The sequence below is a fragment of the Lagenorhynchus albirostris genome, chromosome 14 (genome assembly GCF_949774975.1).
Source record: "Lagenorhynchus albirostris chromosome 14, mLagAlb1.1, whole genome shotgun sequence".
Taxonomy (NCBI): Eukaryota; Metazoa; Chordata; class Mammalia; order Artiodactyla; family Delphinidae; genus Lagenorhynchus; species Lagenorhynchus albirostris.
The window spans coordinates 74,569,496-74,589,251 of NC_083108.1; the positions used below are offsets into that span (position 1 = coordinate 74,569,496).

Below are 19,756 nucleotides of genomic sequence, written 5' to 3' on the forward strand. Positions count from 1 at the left end.
GACATTTCAATAAAAATTTATTGAAATTTCAATGATATTTTAAAGAGAGGGGGCAAAAATACAGAAAACCAAAGAACTCATCAACAATTATAGCACAAAATATACCTTCATGAATTTGTCTTTAAACCAGCTCTCAGCACCTGACTTTTGAACTGTGAATATATATCTCTATAGGCACCAATTCAAAACACCATCAACACTGAAGACAGTAAGTAGTCAATTCCACTTTGTTTTGAAGAAATCAGACTAGCAAATACAAATACAAAAGAAAAATCATGAAGTCAAACCACAGCCTCCGCACTCCCCACCCCACCCGCAAGCAATCTCAGAACCACTCTTAGGGATTTCAGGTGGGGCTGGGAAGCAGCCCCACCGCCCCAAGTTTTGGTAAAATAGGCAATAGCACTTTTCCCCACTTTTGGACATTAAAAAAAATTTTTTTTTCTTTGCAGACGACTCTTTTGAAAAGTGTGTCGGTGTCGGTGCAGAAAGTGTGTTTTCTACTTTTAAAAGCGATCCTGTGACCTTGAAATAAAACTGACTATAGGAAAACAAAACCACAAAACCTGACAGCTGCAATCCTATTTACAGAGAGCTATGTACAATGTCAATAAATTAAAGTTTAATTTTTCGAGCATTCATATTCCACCTATTTACAAGAGTTATCAAATAATTACATAAATACTTTGTCTAATAGTCTCGTTTCTTCTTTATTATTTTTTAAAACCTTGTTATTGCATATACAGGAAAGAGAAAGAACTGTCAGAGGGACGACATGAATCCTGCTACAGAGCTTAGATAAAATAAATTCATTTTTGGTGTTTTCCCCACCCCCTTCCCTTTAAATCATCCCCCTTGGGGTTGTCGAGAATCGAGGAAAAGGGTAAGGGGTAATGTCCTTTTCTCTCTAAAAGCAAGCATTCAAAAATAAAACCCACAAATACATTACTGTGGAACATGCAAAAAGAGACCTATAGCTCTTAAAACATCACAAGAATATTAAAAAGACACAGATTTCCTTAATAGAGACTAAACAAGGATGGCAGGGACTTCCCTCCCCAAACAATGCTACCCAGTAATTTATTTAGAACTGATACGCAGGTCACTAGAAAGTTTTTAATCTTCACAAACAGAATCATATTAATGTATCCATTTGTCCCCGGTACTTTTTTTTTCAATTTTATTTGTTTCCACTTGACACGGTGAAGGAAAAAAATATATATATATAAATCTGCACTGGGGGAGCTTTTCAACCCCTCCCCTCCTGGGGCCTGGCTACCTCGATCTTCCCACAGCTTCCAGACCAGCCTCGAAGGAGGTGCTCCGGCCGCCAAGGCATTGACTCCCACCCCCAAGAGCTCAGTGCAACCGACGTTTCTGAGCCAGATCCCGGATGTATAAACCACGCCAAGAAGAAAGGGCTTGTTTCTAGCGCATTCTCTCCAGGGAGTCCGGCACCCCTTCCCAGACAGGGCTTCACAAAGAAGGGCTGACCTCACTGCACGCCCGTGGTTTATTTGACATCCAACAAAGTGCACTGCAGACTGGACTGGACTGGACTGGAATGAAGAGACTTTTCTGGGGAGGGGTTTACGGGGATGCGCTGCGGGACCTGTCGGGCTTGGCTTCCAAGCCGCTGACCAGCCGCTGTATGTTCTGCAGTTCGCTGGTGGCCGCCTCCTTCTCCGGGCAGAGTTTGGGCGACAAGGATACGGAGCTGGAGGAGAGCGTGGAGGAGCGGCTGTTGAGTTCCGAGCCTGAGTCCACGGCCACCGAGGCCGGGCTGGCGGCCAGGGCGGCGGCCTTGCCATCGAGGGGCCCCGGGGCTGCGGCCATGGACGGCAGGGCGGTGGTGAGCAGGCTGCTGCTGTCCGGCACCGGCACGGGGATGGAGTAGGGGCTGTAGCGCAGCCGCGGGCGCATGGTGTTCAGGTTCAGGAACGGGTGGCGGTGCACGGAACTGGAGGCCGCTGCCGAGGAGGCGGCCGCCGCCGCGGCCATGTACGTGTAGGGATAAGGGAACAGGCTTCCGAAAGGCGACATGGCCAGGCCCTGGGCGAGGAAGAGAAGGCAGGGGCAGAAGAGTCAGGGCCCACGCTCTGCGCAGTGGGGAGGAGCCAACCTCATCCCCCACCCCTCCCCCACCCGTCCCCACCTTGGGTGAGTCCTTCACCTCTCTCCCTGGGGGGTAGAGAGCAGGACACTCAAACTTCTGTGTCTAGGTCCAAATCTGAGCTGTGTCAACCTAGGCCAAAGTATTCCCTCCCTATGCCTCAGCTTTCTTATATGGCAAAACCAGGGAAAAGCTTAATAATTCGCATACTTCTGGGGGACTTTGTGGGTATGAAATGAGCTGCTGCCTGCAATATACTTCACACAGGGTGCCTGGCCAATAGGACGGTTGGAAATTCTCCCATCAGAGTCAGTTGTTCCACCTGTTAAATGGGGCTACAGACAGTCTACCCCACAAAAGTAGCTGGGTGAAAACCAGAGGGCATAAAATATTGGACATGAATTTTTTTTCCTTCTTGTCGCTCCACCCCTCCGTCCCCCTACTCCAGTCTAGAAGTTTAAAAAAAAAAAATCTGGGGAAGATCCTTAAGCAAAAGGAAAACGGGGGTGGGCAGGATGGAGGGGGAAAGAATAAAGGGTGTTTGCTATGAACCAAGAAATCACATAGCCCCAGATACGCTGGTGTTACAGGTGGAGAGACTGAGTTAAGGTAGGCCCCGGGTGCAGGAATTCACTCAGCTAGCAAGCGGCAGAAGCACAATAAAAATCCGGGGACCCTGGCCCGGGTTAGTTCCTCTGACCCACTGCCTTGGGTACTGTTAGTACCTGTCTGCCCAGGCAGGCCCTCGCCCGCCTATCACCTGCCCACCAATGACAGGAGGGTCTCCAGAAAGGGCTAGCACAGGAGATGGGAGGGATGGAGGAAGGGCAGAAGCCAGCCCTTTTCTCAGTCCCCTCCTCTTTCCAGAGGGGGAGGCCAGTCCTGCCTCTTGGCTCAGGGAAGGGAGATGAATGCGCTCAGACAAAACAAAAGGCAAGGGCATGCAGAAAACCCCATAGAACCTTTTCACCGGGGTTCAGAGCACTTGCAGCAGCCTGAGACTTCTCCCCGGCTGCTGGAGCCCTAACACAGCTGTCTGAGCCATACACAGGCCGCTAAGCCTGCCACAGCCCCAGCCTGTCTTTCTCTGACATTTCCCACGTGTGCACAAGCCATTAACCCTTTGGGGAACAGGCTGGCCTGCGAGGGGTGGGGGAGCAGGAAAATAGCTTCATAGTGGAGGTTCAAGAATCAACTCTTCCCCAGGGAGTCACTTCCCTTACCAGGTCATGGTCTCTCCCTCCTCTAAGTCTTGGGGGAGGGTTGGCTGTGAAACATTTAAGAGACATTTCAACTCTGAAGCTAAAATCACAGCCTCTGGAAAAGGCCCTGGAATCTGACTGACTGCCTGGGGTAGAGTCTCAGGTCCACCACCTACCAGCTGTGTGTCCTTGGATAAGTTACTCAACATCTCTGATCTCTGTCCTTTCATCTAGAAGGTGGAGGTGATCATAGGATCACTGAAGTCAGAATAGATCGAGTACTTAGAAGAGCACCCGGCACAAAGTAAGCGCTGTGTAGAGTTATTATCTGTTATTACCATCTAGTTACTCTGCTAGAAATAGCCCTTAACTTAGAAAAAAAATTTTTTTAAGTTTTGGTGGGGAGTGTGAGGTTATGATGAATCAATAAGTCTTGCACCTAGTAATAATAATGATGATGATAATAATAATTATTATTACTGAAAGCTTCTAGGCAGGGGGACTGGGTGAGCGTCTGGGATCTAAGGACAGGCAAACGAGAGTCAACGAGGGGCCGGAGAGGCGGTTGATAAATACCTGAGAGGCCAGGACGTGCTGCTGGAGGTGGAAGGGCAGGGTGGCCGCGGACGCCCCCGACAGTCCCTGCGCCGCGGCGGCCGAGGCCATGGCCGTAGAATCCAGGCCCGAGACGCCAGTGGAGGCCCCGGACACGGTGGCCAGCAGGGGCCCCATGCCGGCGGCCATGCTGGAGAAGGCACCCCCCATGGCGAACTGGCCGGGGTGCAGGAAGAGCGGGTGCCCGTTGAAGAACTGCTGGCCGGCCAGGCCGGGGGCGAAGCCGAGGCCGGGCAGGGGGCCCTGGCCCAGGTGCGCGGCGGCCGCGTCCGTCTGCACGGTGAGCGGCGCGAAGGCCTCCTTGCCCGGCAGCGCGCGCGCCTCCTCGGCCTTGGAAGGGGCCGCGCCCTCGCGGCCCGGGCTCCGGCGCTCCTCGGCTCCCAGGCCGCGGGTGCTGGACGAGATGGTGGCCGGGCTGTGGCGCGAGTCGGGCGACGCCTTGTCCAGCCGCCCGCTGTCCCGGGGCCGGCCGCCGGGCTCGGCTACGAAGAGGTGCGCCTTGACCGCCGGGCTGCCCTTGTCCCGGCACGGATCCTCCGACGTGGTGGTGGAGATTTTGGCCGCGTCGCAGGCCTCCGGGCCGTGCTCCTCTTTGCTCTCGGCCTCGGCATCGCTCTCACCCTCGCTGGGACACAGATCTGCCATAGGAGGGAAACAAAAGCCAAGCAGAAGGGCGTTAGCTCTGAAACCCGGGCCAGCAGAATTCCAGTTCCCCACTTTGAATCCCAGCTCAGCCACTTCCCAGCTGTGTAACCCCAGGAAGCCCCTTAACCTCTCTGCGCCTCAGTTTTCTCATCTGCAAAGTGGGAGTGATGATACCGCAAATTTTAGTGGAAGGATGCAACAAGCTAGTAACGAATTTCCAGTATGTAGATAGAGCGGCACCCCTCCGTCCCTAGATCCTTCCCCAAATGGGTAGTGAACTTTACTATTTTACACAAGTGAGGACTGAGCTCCTACTAGGTCAGACAAAGCCTTTACTGGCCTTTTTCCCCATTCGACTGCAAATTCAGTTTTTAAAAATTAAAACTGACTTACACTAAAACTCACTGCGGGAACACCTTCCAGTTACCCTCTCTTTGTTCCCTGAGTGATTGAGAGCAGCCCCTTCCACAAATTTGTGGATTTCTTTCAGAAGGATTTGTTTGGAGAGAACCCTGACATTTGAATTGGTAGTGGCAGAATTGAACACTCCTCCCCCAACACGCGTGCACACACACACACACACTCCACTGAGCCTTCTCTGTTTCCCCTGTCTCTGCAGACAGAGATGGGTGATAAGCGGCCCACTCACTGCCTGAAGACAATCACGGATTCTCTTTTGCTCTCACCACACCCTCTGTGGGTGTCCTACCAGAAAAAAAAAAAAAAAGAAAAAGGGATCCCGTTTTGTGTTTAAAGCTTGAATGGATTGAAGACATAAAGAACTCTCATTTTATTTCACTTAAAAAACAGGTCTCTTCCTATTGAGAGCATGTGTGTCTTTCCAAATAAATAGTTCTTGCTCTTTAAACACAGGAAACCAACTGGGGATTTTAACAGCTCCTCCTCTCCCACCCCTGCCCTCCCCAACCCAGATTCTCAGTGCTTCATCTTCTCTCACAGGTCCATGGTGGCCCTACAGCTGGATTTCTCTTGGTCACCTTCCCTGTTCCAGGTGGCAGAAAATCCCCTGACTCCTCCCACCCCCAGCCTAACACATTTTAACCTAGAGTTTGAAGATAGAGTGAAAAAAAGTCAGCTGCTGCTTGGTTGGAGGGGTGGGGTGGGGGAGTGTGGGAAAAAGAAAGAGAGAGAGAGGGATGCTCCAGGCGCCCACCCAGAGGGAATACAGGAGCTGGGACCACTCCTTCCTCCCTGCCAACTCAGTGTCTGGGCGAAAGGGGTCTGAGCTCTCAGAGGAACTTAGGGAAGGGGGACACACCTGATCACCCTTTGTGAGATTTGGCTCCTGTTTACAAACTTCTAGAAGGATCTGAAGCTTTGGAGGGGTCAGGTTCCCTGGTGGGCGCCCCCAGCCCCAACTCTTCAGGCTTCCAAGACCTGGAGAAATCTGAGAAATCAGAGGTGGCCAGACTTACCTTTGAGGTTGGATGTCCCTACGGTGGAGACGGCCGGAGAGGAGGACTGAGCGAAGCAGCTGAAGGAAGCCTGCTCACTGGAGGACTCGTCGGAGGTGCCGTTCTCCTTTTTGTGTCTGTCGTCGAACACCCTCATGGACTGCAGGGTGAGCTGCTTTCTGTGGCAGAAGCCCACACACACCCAGCGTTACACATCAGAACAGGATTTTCCCCTCGGGCGGCCTCACCCTCTCCAAAGAGGCGCACACACGCCCAGGGGGACGGGAGGGGGAAAGAAGGCTTTGGGTGTATTTATTCAAGACCAGAGGGATTCATTAGGGAAGGGGTATTGGCTGGGGCAGTGAAATCTTGTTTAAAAGTAAAGAGCAACTTTGGGCCTCACTGGTTCCAGTTCTCACACCTCCCCAGGAGTTACCGATTGCTCCTTTGGGAGCTGCAGGTCCAGGTGATGGCAAGATAATGTCTTCATGAGGGGCAGGACCGTACCTGGTGACCCTGAGCCACTAGATATCAGGTTGGGCCATCTCATGATCATGCATTTGTACCTGGATTTCCCTACCCTCAGAGTTCAACGGGAAGGCAGGAGGGGTTTGAGTCTTTGTTCTTGTGAATTAGACATGAATTATGATGTCATCTTATGAAATAAACCATGATATGAAAAAAAAAAAAGTAAAGAGCAAGACGGGAGATTGGAGCCAGCCAGAGACAGCTGAGCAGCCTGCCTCACAGACTGAGGGGAACAGAGGACTCAAAGCAGTGAACACAAAGGGCGGACCAACTCCGCACGGGTTGCTAAGATTGGGAAGAAGTGGTTATTTCATGGTGCACTTTACTGTAATCGGTTCACCAACACATTAATTGGACTTAAAAAAATCTATTTTGATGTGAGAAATTATTTCTTAATGCCCAGCCCCTCCCCCAGGGGATAGGTTAAAAATTGGGGCTGATTTTCTGGATTTTCGAAATTCTTTGAACGCGGGTGGGGGAGGGGAGAGCTTCTTTTATATACCAGCCAGCTGTCTGCTTAATACAGAATGATACATGTCCCCACATTAGGAGGGGGCCATAGATGTCTCCAGGGGCTTCAGTTCTGTCTGAGGGTATTTGCCAGACAAGACTGCAAAAATTCCAAGGCATTTTGTGAATGGCTCAGTCCTTTCCTGGGACCTGCCCAGGATGAACTTAAACTAATTAGAAATTAATAGGCATCTGCATATAATCTGTATTCCTGATACTTTTCTTGCAGAGACATCTTTCTATGGGGTGGCCTAGGTAACTTCCTTTAAGGTAACATGGAAGAGGCAGAGAAAGTGGTGTACCGACATCGGTAAGCTCTTGGTCGAGGGGCATCAGACTGTTTTCCACCCTTCCCCCGCCCTTCCCCCACCCTTCTCAAGGTAAGTGTCTGCATTCCACTTCTAACAGTTGAGTGTTGGGACCTAGACAAGCGATCTTCTAAATTATCTGAGAAACAACCGTCTCAGCTCACCTTTTTTCTCTCCTGCCATTTCCAGTGTCCCGGAAACCTTTTGCAAAAGGGTTGTTGTCTATTTTTAACTGAGTTATCTAGAGAAGGAGACACAAGCAAGAAAGAGACACTGGCTTCATTTTCTAGAATGTTCTGGGAGTGTTTCCCCCAACTCATTAATCTACTAGAAATCTGACTTCCAACCACCGGAGGAGAAGTCATTTGGATAGGCCAGGTTGAAGAGAAAGAGAGAGGGGAACACAGAAGAAGTTTGGAGGGGGCCAGGAGGAAAACCAAAGCAAACTGTGTCATGGCTGGCATCTCCCATTGGAGGCCAAACCAGGGATTCCAGGCTGAAATGATCCTGCCTGGGCAGCCAACAGCTTGGGCTTAGAGATGGAAAGGCTGTCAAGGGGCAACCTGTAGATCTAAAAATTATGCTTTCCTTTAGATTTTTTATACAGTGCAATGATCATAAAATATGTTATGGTAGATTTCCTGCCCCCAAACACACGCACAAACATACACACAGCACATCCTCCAACCTTTTCTGTAAATCTAATTAAATGATTTATGGGGTTTCACTACCCTTGTGCTGGAGTGGACTTGATTTTTTTGCTGGGTGTCGGGGGAGCGTGTTTCAGGAATTACGATATTGACAATTATAGATTTAGAAGGACCGAATGACCACTGGAAACATTTGTTTTCATTTATATGCCCTGCCACCGCCATTAGGTGGAGAAGGCCCATGGCCGCTTTGATCAAAAATGCTATCTTTTATTATTCCGTTAACAACTTAGATTCACAGCATTCTGGGTCTAGAGGGTGCGTGCGTTTTTACACGCTGAGGAAAAATAGTATGTAATCTTTCAAATCCCTTCCCTGCGGTGGGGTCGGGGATGGGGATGATGTATACAGAGTTTGCTAGAGGTGGGAAAAGGGCCCCTTGGACGGATTCTTGTTCTTGGAATAAATCCTGCTTGCACTTCTTGCAGGGAGAGGAGGTCCTGATGTCCTAGTCTCCAGACCAAGGAAGCAGACCTGGAACACCCCCATCAGCGGGCCACAGAGGACCCACCCATAGTGAGAGTGAATTCAAAATGTAGGGCGTCGTCGTCTAGTGAGCTGGCCTGGCACTGAGGTCCAGGGTTCAGAAGTTGAAGGGCAGAGGTCCTCAGGTGCCCCCCACCCCCCTACCCCCCGCCCCCCTTAACTGCCTGCTAACAGCCAAGCTGGCGCCTGGTGAACCCGCAGCAAGACTCACTTTTCTCTGTGTCTCTCTGTGCACACGCCCATGACCTTCGGGCCACCATAGCTTTACATACCAGGTGCTGCCTGCTGTTCCATTTGGGGGTACTCGTAATCCCCGGCCTCAGGCCCAGGGAGAAAAAAACCCTTCAAATGAAGTGGTGACTTTGGTCATCTCATCTCAAAAGCCTCAGACAACTCAATTAGCATGACCCTGTGATCAGAGTAGGTTTTTCCAAACACACACACACACACACACACACACACACACACACACACACCATAAAAAACACAGCAGCGTAAAAGGTAATAAAAACCAGACCAGCTACTCGGGATTTCTGGCTAGGGGAGAAAATCTGGTCTCTGCTGGGACTCTCCTCCCAAGATCCCGAATGGCTTTTGCCTTCAATTTTAGCTGGTTCCTTTCGAACCTGATTTCTCGACCCTTCTTCCCGAAGGGGAAGAGGATGAACCTTGAAACCAACAGGAGAAAGCCCTGGGTCGGGTGGGGCAGGCAACGGTAAGGACGGGTGGTTACAGGAACTTCTCACTGGCAAAGTTAGTGTGGCATGTTTTTCCACTCAGCATTGGGTTCCTAGCTGGTCAAGTTTTGGTTTTTTTTTTCCTTCTGCCTCTGCAGCATGCCAGTGCCCCTTCCCCGCAAAACTCCAGTGAAGGTCAAATCACAAAAGAAACATCAGAGTCCCATCCCAATGCTCTTGTAACTTTCTTATCCTCTCCGCAGAGCAGCTTACAGGGGGAGGGGAAGTGGGTGTTAATATCACGATGAAAAAGAAAAGCGACTTCGGTTACCTTATCATTCTGGTATGCGGTCACAGCGATGAATTCGGTTTCCGGGAACAAGTACGTCCGAAAAGTACTATAAGGAAGTTTTAAGATGTCATTGGCCCTCACAATGTGGAAGCGAGGCTGGTATTTATGCATGGAGTTCAGTATAGTCTGCAGGGGCCGGAAGAGGAGAGACACACATCACAAGAGGATTTAGTGGGAAGAACAGGACCCTAGGACCCCTGTCAGGCCGACGTCTACCCCACCGAAGGGCACCGCGCTTGTACCGAGCCCACCTCCTTGGAGTACCTCTGTGGGAACATTCAGCTCCCCACGTAATCTTCTGGAGAATCCAAATTGCTCCTCAATTTCCAAAGGGTCCTCCCCCACCCTCACCATCTAAGGTTGATTCGTACCTTGAACCCTAGCCTACCTGAGTACCAAAACTATAATTCCCCTGCCACGTTGCTTGATCACTTGGGAAGGCCAAAGTCTTAAAAGATAGAGAAAAACATGCATTTTAATTTACAAAATGATTCAGTCTTTTAAGTGCCCACTAATTGATGAGCCCAATCCACTTAAAGCCCTGAAAGGCTGAACTCTAGAGAGGAATATTTATGTCTTAATCAAATCAAGGGCTTCAAATGCAATTCCTGCCCCCTGAAGATATTTCCGCGCCATTCACGTCTTCCTGGGCCTAATCTTTCTGCTTATTCCTCACTTATCACTGTTTATTTTATTGAAATGTTGGGGAGGCGTAGGGGCAGGGGGCAAAAGGTCCTTTGCTTGACTTTTACAAGCAATCTAAGTCTCCTGAAAGTTTCTAGCAACTCCCTCCCTGAATCCATACATATACTCCCAACACACATGCAATTTTTGTACTGGGAAATCTAAGTCTCATTTCCAGTAAACCTGACTTTCACCTAAGCCCAGTTCTTTTTTAGTCCAAGGGAAGAACATCTTTCAAAATCTGTATTCACACCCTCTCACCAACAGAGTCAAGACTTCGAACCTTAAAACTCCCCTAAGCAACAATATGGCTGGTTTCAAAACAAAAGTTTGATATCGTAAAACAAATCCCTTACGAACGTCTACCTTTGACACTGATTTTACGTCTTCACGATTGCTTTTTAACTTCCCTGTCAGGTCAGACAGTTACCGAGACCTGGACTTGCCACAGAACGTGAGCCTCACTTCTTTCAGAATGCCAGGCCTTCCATTATCTGAAGAGAAACACCCTGGAATTCTCTCTCCATCTCTGTTTGCGGATCGAGCAAGTTTGCTATGCTTGGCAACTGAGAGCGAGGGAGAAACTCTTTGATTTTACATGGAAGGTGGAAGCACTGCCTTTGCTAGAGAGAAGAAAGAGAAAATTTTGTCCAAGGGAAGCAGTGAAACTTACAAATCCGTGTTTGTCCGAAATGTTGTTGGTGAGTTTCAGTTTGTGGAAAGTGACAACTTTGGACATCCACTGTTCCCCGGTGGCAGGGCTGTCGGGGTGAATGTACATTCTCTTTGGCATTTCAGGGTCAGCCTTTCCCGCCACCATCCACCGAGAATTGTGAAATTTATACCGACAGTCATCTGCAGCGATAATGTCCATCAACAAAATATATTTGGCTTTTTTATCCAGCCCTGAACACCTTACTTTAAATGGAGGAAACATTCGCCTACGAGGGGAGAGAAGAGAGAGGAAAAAAAGAAAAAAATATCACTCAGTTTCCCGGGTTTGAGCTTCTACCTAAAATATTTAAATCAAATTTAAAACTTTCGATTACATTTGATGAGCTTGTGCCATTCAGAGTAGGGCGACTGGATGCAAAGTTGTTTCCTTCCACAACAGAAGGATTAAATATGCTCAAATGGCTCTATTTTAAATGTCCCAAGATTCAAAACGAATGAATTGTGGCACTGGATTTCTCCACATCATCTAATAATTTCTTTGTAATTTTTGTGGTCTCTTGTATGACTTTATAGATTGCCCTCCTGAGAGGGAAATTCCTGCCTCTGCCTTTTCCTCTGCCTTTTTTTCTGGGTGTCTATTTGTAAACAGTTTGGGTAGGATTTTAGTCAAGTTCAGTCAGTCGAGGTAGAATTTTCCACCACCCATTGATGAGAAAATGTTAAACGTATCAAGAAAAGAAATGTCAAGTTGCACCCCTCCCTGCTGTGGAACAGCAGTCCCGCTGCTGGCGAAATGAAACTGTACTTTGGTGAGTTCTCAAAACGAATTCTGTAGATTGGGGTGGACGCCCAGGCCTGATCACCAGCCTGACTATCGCGCCGCTAACCACATTCTCCCCACTGCTCGGGGCCAGTCCAAAACGGCAACACTCCACCACCAAATTGCTTTTTACTTTCCAGAGGCGTTGGCATTCTGTACTTTTGACTTAAAAGGGAGCAGAGAGAGCGGGTCGCTGTGAAACTGCCTGTGTGTCTTCTGGGAGGATTTTATGGCAAACTTTGGCCTCATTTAGCTTGGAAAGACACAGAAAACTAAAGACCTGAAGAGAGGGATTTTCTTTTTATTCCTTCAACTTTATGCCTTGGTAGACTTCGATGCCATTTTTAAAAAAATCAGTGATTTTAAGTGACAGGCACGTATTGGTCAGGCAAGGACCTCTAAACGTTATGTAAAATGTGGTTGATAATATCCACACATGAAACAGCAGTATGGGGCTTCCTACTGGCTCCTTGGGTCTCCAAACATAATCTTAATTAGTCAAAATTGCCTACTGAACTCTCCCTCGATTACAGACACACGAAGCAGTATGGACAAACCCCAAATGCCCTTCGGTTTCTCTCTGACGCTGGCAGGGGCAGGCTCAGGCCCCCTGCAGACCCAGAGGCTAGGCTGGAGGGCAGAAAAGGCAGGGCAGCTCCTTCCAGGCCTCCTGCTACCACACAAACAAAGGGCTGTAAGTGTTTCTCTCCGAGAGCAAAATGAACCAGACAAAAATACAACATCTACAAAGACACAAGGATGTTCCAGAAAGGTTTGAAACACTCAACTGCCTGCAGTGGGGTGCTTTTCTTTCTTCCTGCAGAGATGTCTGGGCAGCACTGAAAAAATTCTACCTATCCTGTACGGAACCCGGGATGCAGACCCAGGTAGGAAAAACGGCCGGCTGCAGACGCCCAGGTAAGCTGAAATCTCCTACCACAGGGGCAGGGCCCGGGGAGGTCTCTGTACACAGTTCTGGTACACAGTTCCGGGGGAACTGTGTTTGCCTCTAAGCCGGAATAACTGGCAAACCGACCATTCTGGGAGGCGAGAGAGAAAAGGAGGAGAGAAACCTTCAGTAGTTTGGGGGAGGGGGCCCGCCGCTTGCTTACCTTCCCGACTTGGTAATGACCATCTCCGTGCCCCGCTTGTGGAACTGATCCCAAAGTTCTTTGGCCTCGAGGTGCACCTTGGGGTCATCCTCCACTTCTTCTTCCGGCTCCATGGTCTTCAGAGGCCTCAGATGTGTCTGCGGCCCCAGGGACGAGAAAGGGATGCCGGTCTCGGCCGCCCCCACCAATTGATCCATGATCGGCTTGGCCAGGGCGCCGGGCAGCGAGAGCGCCGCCGCGCCGTTGGGCGGCAGAGTCAGCGCGGGGAAGAAGGGCGGCTGGTGACCCAGCACCGCGCTCATGGCGAAGTCCGGCGCCCGGTGAGGTAGGAACGGATGGTAGGCCATGCTTGTCCCAGGGATGACCGGATCTCTCATGGAGAGGCTCATCCACTCCAGGCGGGGCGCTGGGCTCCAGCCGGGGACGAGTCCGCAGCTGCTGTTCTGTTTTGTTTTTGTTTTTTAACAGCAGCGCATAGTTTGGAGGGGGGAAAAAAAACCGAAAGAACAAAAAAGGGGGGATCACAACTAAAGCACCTCCAAGTGAGGGGAGGGGGAAGTGTCTTTTCGGGAGGGGAATGCCGCTTTTAAAGAGGGCAAGGCGAGAAATCAGGAGACATAGTCGCTCGGATGACTGTCCTTGTGTCTTGCGTTTTCAAAAAGCCGCTCCTGGAAGTCGGTTTACGAGGCGAGAGGAAGGAGCAGGGTCTGGACTCGTGCCGGAGCCCTGCTGCTTGGCTCGAAATAGACACGCCAGCCCTCGGTCCCGGCAGTCCCCCTCCAGCCCCCAGTTCTTTGTTGTAAATGCGAACGGTTCTCCTAGGAGACTTTTTACCTTTTCTTCTCCTTCTTCTTCCCCCGCCCCCCTATCTCTCTGCCTCTCCCTCTGGCTCGCAGGAGGCGTCTGCAGTTGCGCTAGACCGGCTTGAACTGCGAGCGAGAGAGCGGAAAAAGTCTCCCTCCTTTAAAAAAAAAAAACAACAACTCTGATTGAAGCCCTCTTCTACCAGCGCTATCAAAACTTGAACTGCAAACGGGCTTCCGTTCGCCCTCCTCCTCCTTCCTCCGCTCCGAGCCTGGTGTCTGGGTTTCAATCCGAATCTTGGTGTGCTCTTCTCCCGCGCCTCTCTTCCTTGTCCTAAAACGTGAGCGAATTCGCTTCCTAAATCTGCGTCCAGACGCGCAGGGCAGGGAGGATTTAGGGGGGAGGAGGGGAATGAAAAGAAGGGAGAGAGAGAGAGGGAGAGAGAGAGAGAGAGAGAGGAGAGAGAGACAGAGTGGGAGAGGGAGCGCGAGGAGAGGGAGGGAGCGAGAGAAAGCCAGAGAGAGCTCCTCGCCACCCTCCTCCGCCTCTAGAATTCCCCGGGCGTCTGCTCGGCGGTCTAGAAGGTCGGGCTCTGCTGTGGGCTGCGGAGAGCCGGAGGCCTCTTGATTGGCTCTTTGACGCTTTCGGACCAATTGTGTTGCTGCATAGGCGTGGTTTTCACAGGTCGAGTGCTGGGGGATAGAGCCGAGTTATAAAAAGAAGGTGTCGGAAACTGTAACGTCGCAGCGCCGCATCGGTACTACTGCCTGTCCTGTGAATATGTCAACATGATCAGAGGGAGGGCGGGGAGCCACTGGGGAGCGCGCGCACCGAGTCGCCTCTAGGTGGCTTATCGAGAGATCGCTGCAGCCTCAGAGCTCGCTCGCTCTGGCTCAGCCCACGTCTGAAATGCCTCAGTCATCCAGTCCGGGATAGAGGGAGGAGGCCGGGCAAGGAGCACGGGGGAGGGAGGCGGGAGCGAGCGAGCCGGGCCAGGAAGGCGGAGAGCGCGCCCGGCGCCGGGCAGGGGCGCTCGCCTCTCGCGCGCTCGGCTCGCCTCTGGCCGCCGCGGTCGTTTCTCTCTCCCGCTCACCCTCTTAGCCCGGCCCCGGGCGAGCCGAGCGGACGGCCCAGGCTCCCGCGAGCTGTCCTCCGGCCGCCGGGCGCAACAAAAGCCGACCGCCGCGGAGAGGCGAGCGCCGCCGAGTCTCCAGGCTTGCACACCCTCCAGCCCCACGTGGAGCCAAGCTCCTCCCGGCCGCCACTAAAGGGCTCCCGAGCTCGGGTGTCTCTCGGTGCCGGTCTCCCTGGCAGCAGGGCTCAAGGGCTCCCGAGCACACGGATGCGGGCAGATCTCAGCCCACGCTGGTGGGGGCTCGCGCTCCACCGTGCCCCACCCGAAACTATGCGCGGAGACCCAAACACTCCTAGCACATCTGTACGCGAATACGCGCCGGCCCACTGAGACCCAGCCACCCGCGAAAACAACGTACACGCAAACACTTAGCCTGCGCGGCTGCCCGGGTCTGCGCTCAACTGACTCCGGGAGGCGGACTCGGGCTTTTCTGAAATACATTTACCAGCCCTTTTAGATCTCGTCTTCCATTTGGAATCGGGCTCCCGGTTTTCCACCTGAATGTGTGTGTGAGTGCAGAGGGGAGAGGGGAGATCTGAACAAAGTGAGCGCAGCGAGGGACTAGGTTCTGGGCCTGTCCCCATCCAGCCGCCTCCCTCCCTTCGGCGGCCGGCTCGGTGAGGAGTGGTAGGGGGAGGTGCGCCAGCCCTGTATCTTCTCCAGGCATCGCACTTATCTCTCGGTGCCTCAGTTCTTTCTCCACCCGGGGACTTATCTCGCCAGAAGTCGGGGGGGGTGAATTTGTAAAACAAATCGTGAAACGCCCCCATCCCAGAGGCGAGGTGACCGGCTCCAATTCAGGTAGGGTGGGGGGCCTCAGCAAGGGTGAAGGGGAGGGAGGTAACCGGATCTTAGCTATCAGACCTGTCGCCGAATTGGTAACTGTTACCGCAGGTCCCTGTCCGGGTCAGAGGATTCCCCAGACCCACATTTCCCATTTCTGGGGGCCAATGAGTTGGGCCGTCCCTGCTTGGATGGAGGGAAACCTTGGGGACAATATTCTTTTACCCTTCGTGAGTTGGGAGCTTCCTCCAGTGGGACGAAGGAACGGCTGATTGCGCGGCCTAGGGGGTTAAGAAACCCCAGGCTTGGGATATGTGTGTGTGTGTGTCGACAGCCAGTACCGTCCTCTCTTACATTTTGCCTCGTGTACCCCCTAAGCCCCCAGCTCCCAGACTCCGAAGCGAGAGCAAGTGGGGGGTGAAAATGCAGTTCCGTTGTGGGCCAACCGCGCCGAGATAGGGGCGGAACTTTTGAGGCGACAAGATTTTCCAGCCTCGCATTTTTGACGCACATGGTTAAGAGCGCTTGGCGCCAGCGCTAAGAATTCCCTGAAGTCACCAGAGAGAATAGAGTGGTTCTGCGAACTCCGTCTGGCTCGCCACCTCGCCCCTTTCTTTCCCTTTCGGTCTTTCTCTGGCGTCCTCTCGGCCTCTCTCTGCAGTGGTGGAGCAAGAGGCGGCGGGGGCCAGGGTGTCGGCTCACAACGCCCCCCTCCCGCGTCCCTGGCGGCCCGATCCCGAAGGGTGCGAGAAGCCAGGCCTTCCCCCTTCTTACACCGACCACGGAGGTCACCACGGGGTTTCAAGAATCTCTGGAGGCTGAAACCCGCCCCTCCCCCACACTGCTGGCCGCCGCAGCCCGGGGCCTCACCGCTGCGCTTTCAGGAGCGGCCCCAAACCCCCGGTCTGGTTTTGCCTGCACTCGCCGGCCAATCTCTGCCCCGACGCTCCGACTAGAAGGAAAGTAATTCTGCAGCCACGAGATGACTGACCCACCCCCTAGCTCGGTGCCCCAAGCGTCCAGATGCCCAGGAGAGAGACGTTTTACTCGGTCCTCCGCATTCTGGCCTCCCTTAGGTTTGGACGTGGGAGGGGAGCTTGCTGATTCCACTTGTAAATTCTCGACTTGCCTTTGGCCTCAACGGCGGAGGTGGACCTAGCCTTGATTTCAGCCCCTCATACGGCACCCTCCCTCACGTGCCTATTTTTGCCCGTAGCTCTAACTTAACCCTGGGGTCACCCCAGTTGCCACTCCTGACCCCCACTCCCACTCCAGCGCGCAAGGGAGGAGGGGGGAGAGGAAAGTTTGCGGGGTTCTGAATCGAAAATGTCGACATCTTGCTAATGGTCTGCAAACTTCCGCCAATTATGACTGACCTCCCAGACTCGGCCCCAGGAGGCTCGTATTTTGCAGGGAGGCCGCAGTAACTTGGGATCAAAAGCGGGAAGGTGCGAACTCCTCTTTGTCTCTGCGGGGCCGCCGCGCCCCCCTCCCGGTGGGTGATAAACCCACTCTGGCGCCGGCCGTGCGCTGGGTGATTAATTTGCGAACAAACAAAAGCGGCCTGGTGGCCACCGCATTCGGGTTAAACATTGGCTAGCGCGTTCCGAAGACTTGTGCCAGGCCTGGCGGCCGGGAGAACTCGCAGGCCAGCGCGCCCTGGGCCCGGGCTTTTAGGCTCTAGCCGCGGGCTCTACACGGTCTTTTTTTTTTTCCTCCACGCAGACCCCCTCGATCTTCTCTGTCTCTCTCCCCGCCTCACGTTCAACAAAAGGCAGACGGGAAACACTGAAGGAGCCTGCCCCTGGGCAGAGCCTGAGAAACGGTGCTTTAAAAGAGCGGGAGAAGGGGGCCAAATTTTGAATCCGAGAGGACGCGCGGAACTTCTGGTGTCCCCCCAACATTCCTCCATCTTTTGCAAAGAGTATTCACATAATTGTAGGCCTGAATTTTTTTTAATCAAAAAAAAACCCCAACACGCACCTCTCCAAATCTGTGATGTCTGCAGAGTTGAAAGTGAAGAAGTAGCATGAGTGCGGATTTTAAAGTGGAAGGGCAGGAGGAGCCTCAGAATAAATGGCGTATGTGCACGCGCGCGCGCGCGCAACCATGTCACCTAACCTCAGACCAGGCCGAGGATGCGGCAGAGAATGCTCAGTCTTGCCGAAGAATTCCCCGGGAAGCCTCTGCTGATCCCACTTTTCCCTATGACACAGCCTGCCTCAAACTATAAGGGGGCAAATCGACCCTTTTGTGACCGAATGGTGTTTATCTGAAGTTTACAAAAGGAGGGGGGGGGCGGTGGAAGGGGGAAAGGATGGTGGGTAGGCGGGGTCGTTTACTTTGGCAAGTTTGCTGTAAATATTCTCTTCAGCATGTGTGAGGTCTGGCGAGGGACTATTACACGCTTATTCCCTCTTAAACTTTCACCCACCGTTTGCCGCGGAGCTTTTCTTCGGTCCGAGGTGTCCCTAAACGGGGAACTCTGTTGACATAAGGACATCCAGGGGTTTCTCCAGGGGTCTCAGGCTTAATTAAGAAGTTTACTACGGGAGTCGGTCAAGACGTAAACTTTTTCTGGGGAGGGGCTTTCTGGGTAGAGATGGTTCCTTGTTTTTGCCCAGTGCCCCTCGCTCATGGGATACCAGGCTTTTTTTTTTTTTTTAATATTGACAAGCGTTGAAACTGACTAGGTGCCCGCTACAGGACTCCCATCCTCCTTTGCGCTCAATTCCCCTAAGCCGGGACCTGATTTTCTTATCGCGGACCTCAGGGAGGCAGCTCCCTTGGGAGTGCCTAGGTTACTGCTCTTGTTTCCTCTCGCAAATCGCCGCTAGCCCCCTCCTCCCCACATTAGCACTCCTGTGCTACCCCAAACCCTGACTCTCCCACACGCAGCTCTGAAGCCAAAGGAGGACTTCACAGACCTGGGAGGCTTGACCTTCCTCCTAGAGTTTCGCATCTTCCCTCGGCGCGCCCTGCCCGCCCCCCGCCCCCAACTTGCTTTAAGAGCCTAGTTCTTCTCAGGTCTGGAGGCTTCAGAATCAATCTCTTTGGTCAGTTTACCCATCTTTCTTCCCTCCGGGGGTAGGCACAATCCTCTTGGTTACATCAGACAGGGCACCCATTTCTGTTTCCCTTCCTTTTTTTTTCTTTTGGCTCTCCTGTCTCTCTGTCTTTCAAGATTCTGTGACTGCAGATCTGTGGTCTTTCCTGTGTTTTCTTTTACTTTCTCTTCCCTGCCTGGCATCTATCCTGTTCTTGGCTTCTATATGTCTCCTCAGTCGCTACCTCCCAGCCTTTACTTCTCTTATTCTTTCTGTTTTTGATTTACTCTTTTCTATTCTTTCTTCTTCTCCCTTTCTATTTTCTCTGGCTTTCTTGGTCCTCTCTGAATTCTCTCCTACCTTTCTGGATTTCTGGGTTGCCTCTGTATTTCCTCCCTCTCTCCCTCCCTCCTCTTCTCCAGGAACCATGACAGGCTGGCGATACCTCTTCCCGGGATTCAAGTAAACACCTTCCCCTCACACCCCTGGCTGGGAAGATAATGTGTCCTAAGAGATAGAAGAGCACTGGGCCCATTTGTGTAGGTTGGAAGTATCACTTTCTGCTTTTGGTATCCCCAAAGTCACCCTTTTCCCCAGAGCTGGCTCTCACCCCTGTTCCAATGCTCTGATCTCCCCCATCCTCTCTCTCTCTTTCTCTCTCTCCCTCCTTTCCAAGGCAGGAGCCCAGGGTGAAGGGCAGCATGTTGGGTTCTAAACCCCAGCTTCTAGCCTCTGTCTCGCCCCAGCAGCACAGGGCTTTCCTGTAAGGCACATTTCCCTGTCCTCTGATAGCCCTCTAAATTATTGATTAGGGCGATTCAGTACAAGAGTCTGAAGTGTGTGTGTGTGTGTGTGTGTGTGTGTGTGTGTGTGTGTGAGAGAGAGAGAGAGAGAGAGAGAGAGAGAGAGAGAGAGAGAAGATTGTCAAAGTTGTCTAGCTTGGGTAAGCAGTATTTTTAGTACAGAGGCTCACTTTGGCGCCAGTTGGTTTATGCTGTTTCTAGAGCATCATTCGTTATACACTTAATCCATGCTTATCATACCTCCCTTTAATGTAAATATGTTTTTGGCAGAGGCAAAATGAAAAGATTTCACCCTCTGCATTATTCTTATTAGCACCCACCTTTCATCAAAG

The 19,756-nt window shown here is 51.9% G+C and overlaps 1 protein-coding gene and 1 long non-coding RNA gene across 3 annotated transcripts in view; one reads left to right on the forward strand and one right to left on the reverse strand.

Moving 5' to 3' along the window:
• On the reverse strand, positions 1-14,383 carry TBX3 (T-box transcription factor 3). 2 transcript variants are annotated; one of them, XM_060120843.1, is made up of 8 exons: positions 12,853-14,383; positions 10,919-11,186; positions 9,950-10,009; positions 9,541-9,687; positions 7,501-7,577; positions 6,012-6,169; positions 3,892-4,568; positions 1-2,052 (listed from the first exon to the last, which is right to left on the reverse strand). In XM_060120843.1, exons 1-8 carry the CDS (start codon positions 13,239-13,241, stop codon positions 1,591-1,593), a joined length of 2,238 nt encoding a protein of 745 aa, XP_059976826.1. In that variant the 5' UTR covers positions 13,242-14,383; the 3' UTR covers positions 1-1,590. The 2 variants fall into 2 exon arrangements, with proteins under 2 accessions (XP_059976826.1, XP_059976827.1); XM_060120844.1 differs by lacking the exon at positions 9,950-10,009 and having other exon boundaries at positions 12,853-14,379.
• LOC132503942 (uncharacterized) overlaps positions 12,875-19,756 on the forward strand; it is a 24,902-nt gene continuing 18,020 nt past the window's right edge. The window contains exons 1-2 of the long non-coding RNA XR_009534674.1: positions 12,875-13,177; positions 13,749-13,996. This is a non-coding gene — a long non-coding RNA (uncharacterized LOC132503942). The remainder of the gene's footprint in view (positions 13,178-13,748; positions 13,997-19,756) is intronic.

What these genes read in the sequence shown, in the direction of transcription:
- TBX3 (XM_060120843.1), bottom strand. Translation starts at nt 13,241, where the DNA reads ATGAGCCTCTCCATGAGAGATCCGGTCATCCCTGGGACAAGCATGGCC. An exon ending in GTCATTACCAAGTCGGGAAG is followed by an intron (nt 11,187 to 12,852) that starts GTAAGCAAGCGG and finishes CTCCCCTCGTAG; the next exon opens with GCGAATGTTTCCTCCATTTA. An exon ending in ATTATAGTTTTGGTACTCAG is followed by an intron (nt 9,688 to 9,949) that starts GTAGGCTAGGGT and finishes CGGCCCCTGCAG; the next exon opens with ACTATACTGAACTCCATGCA.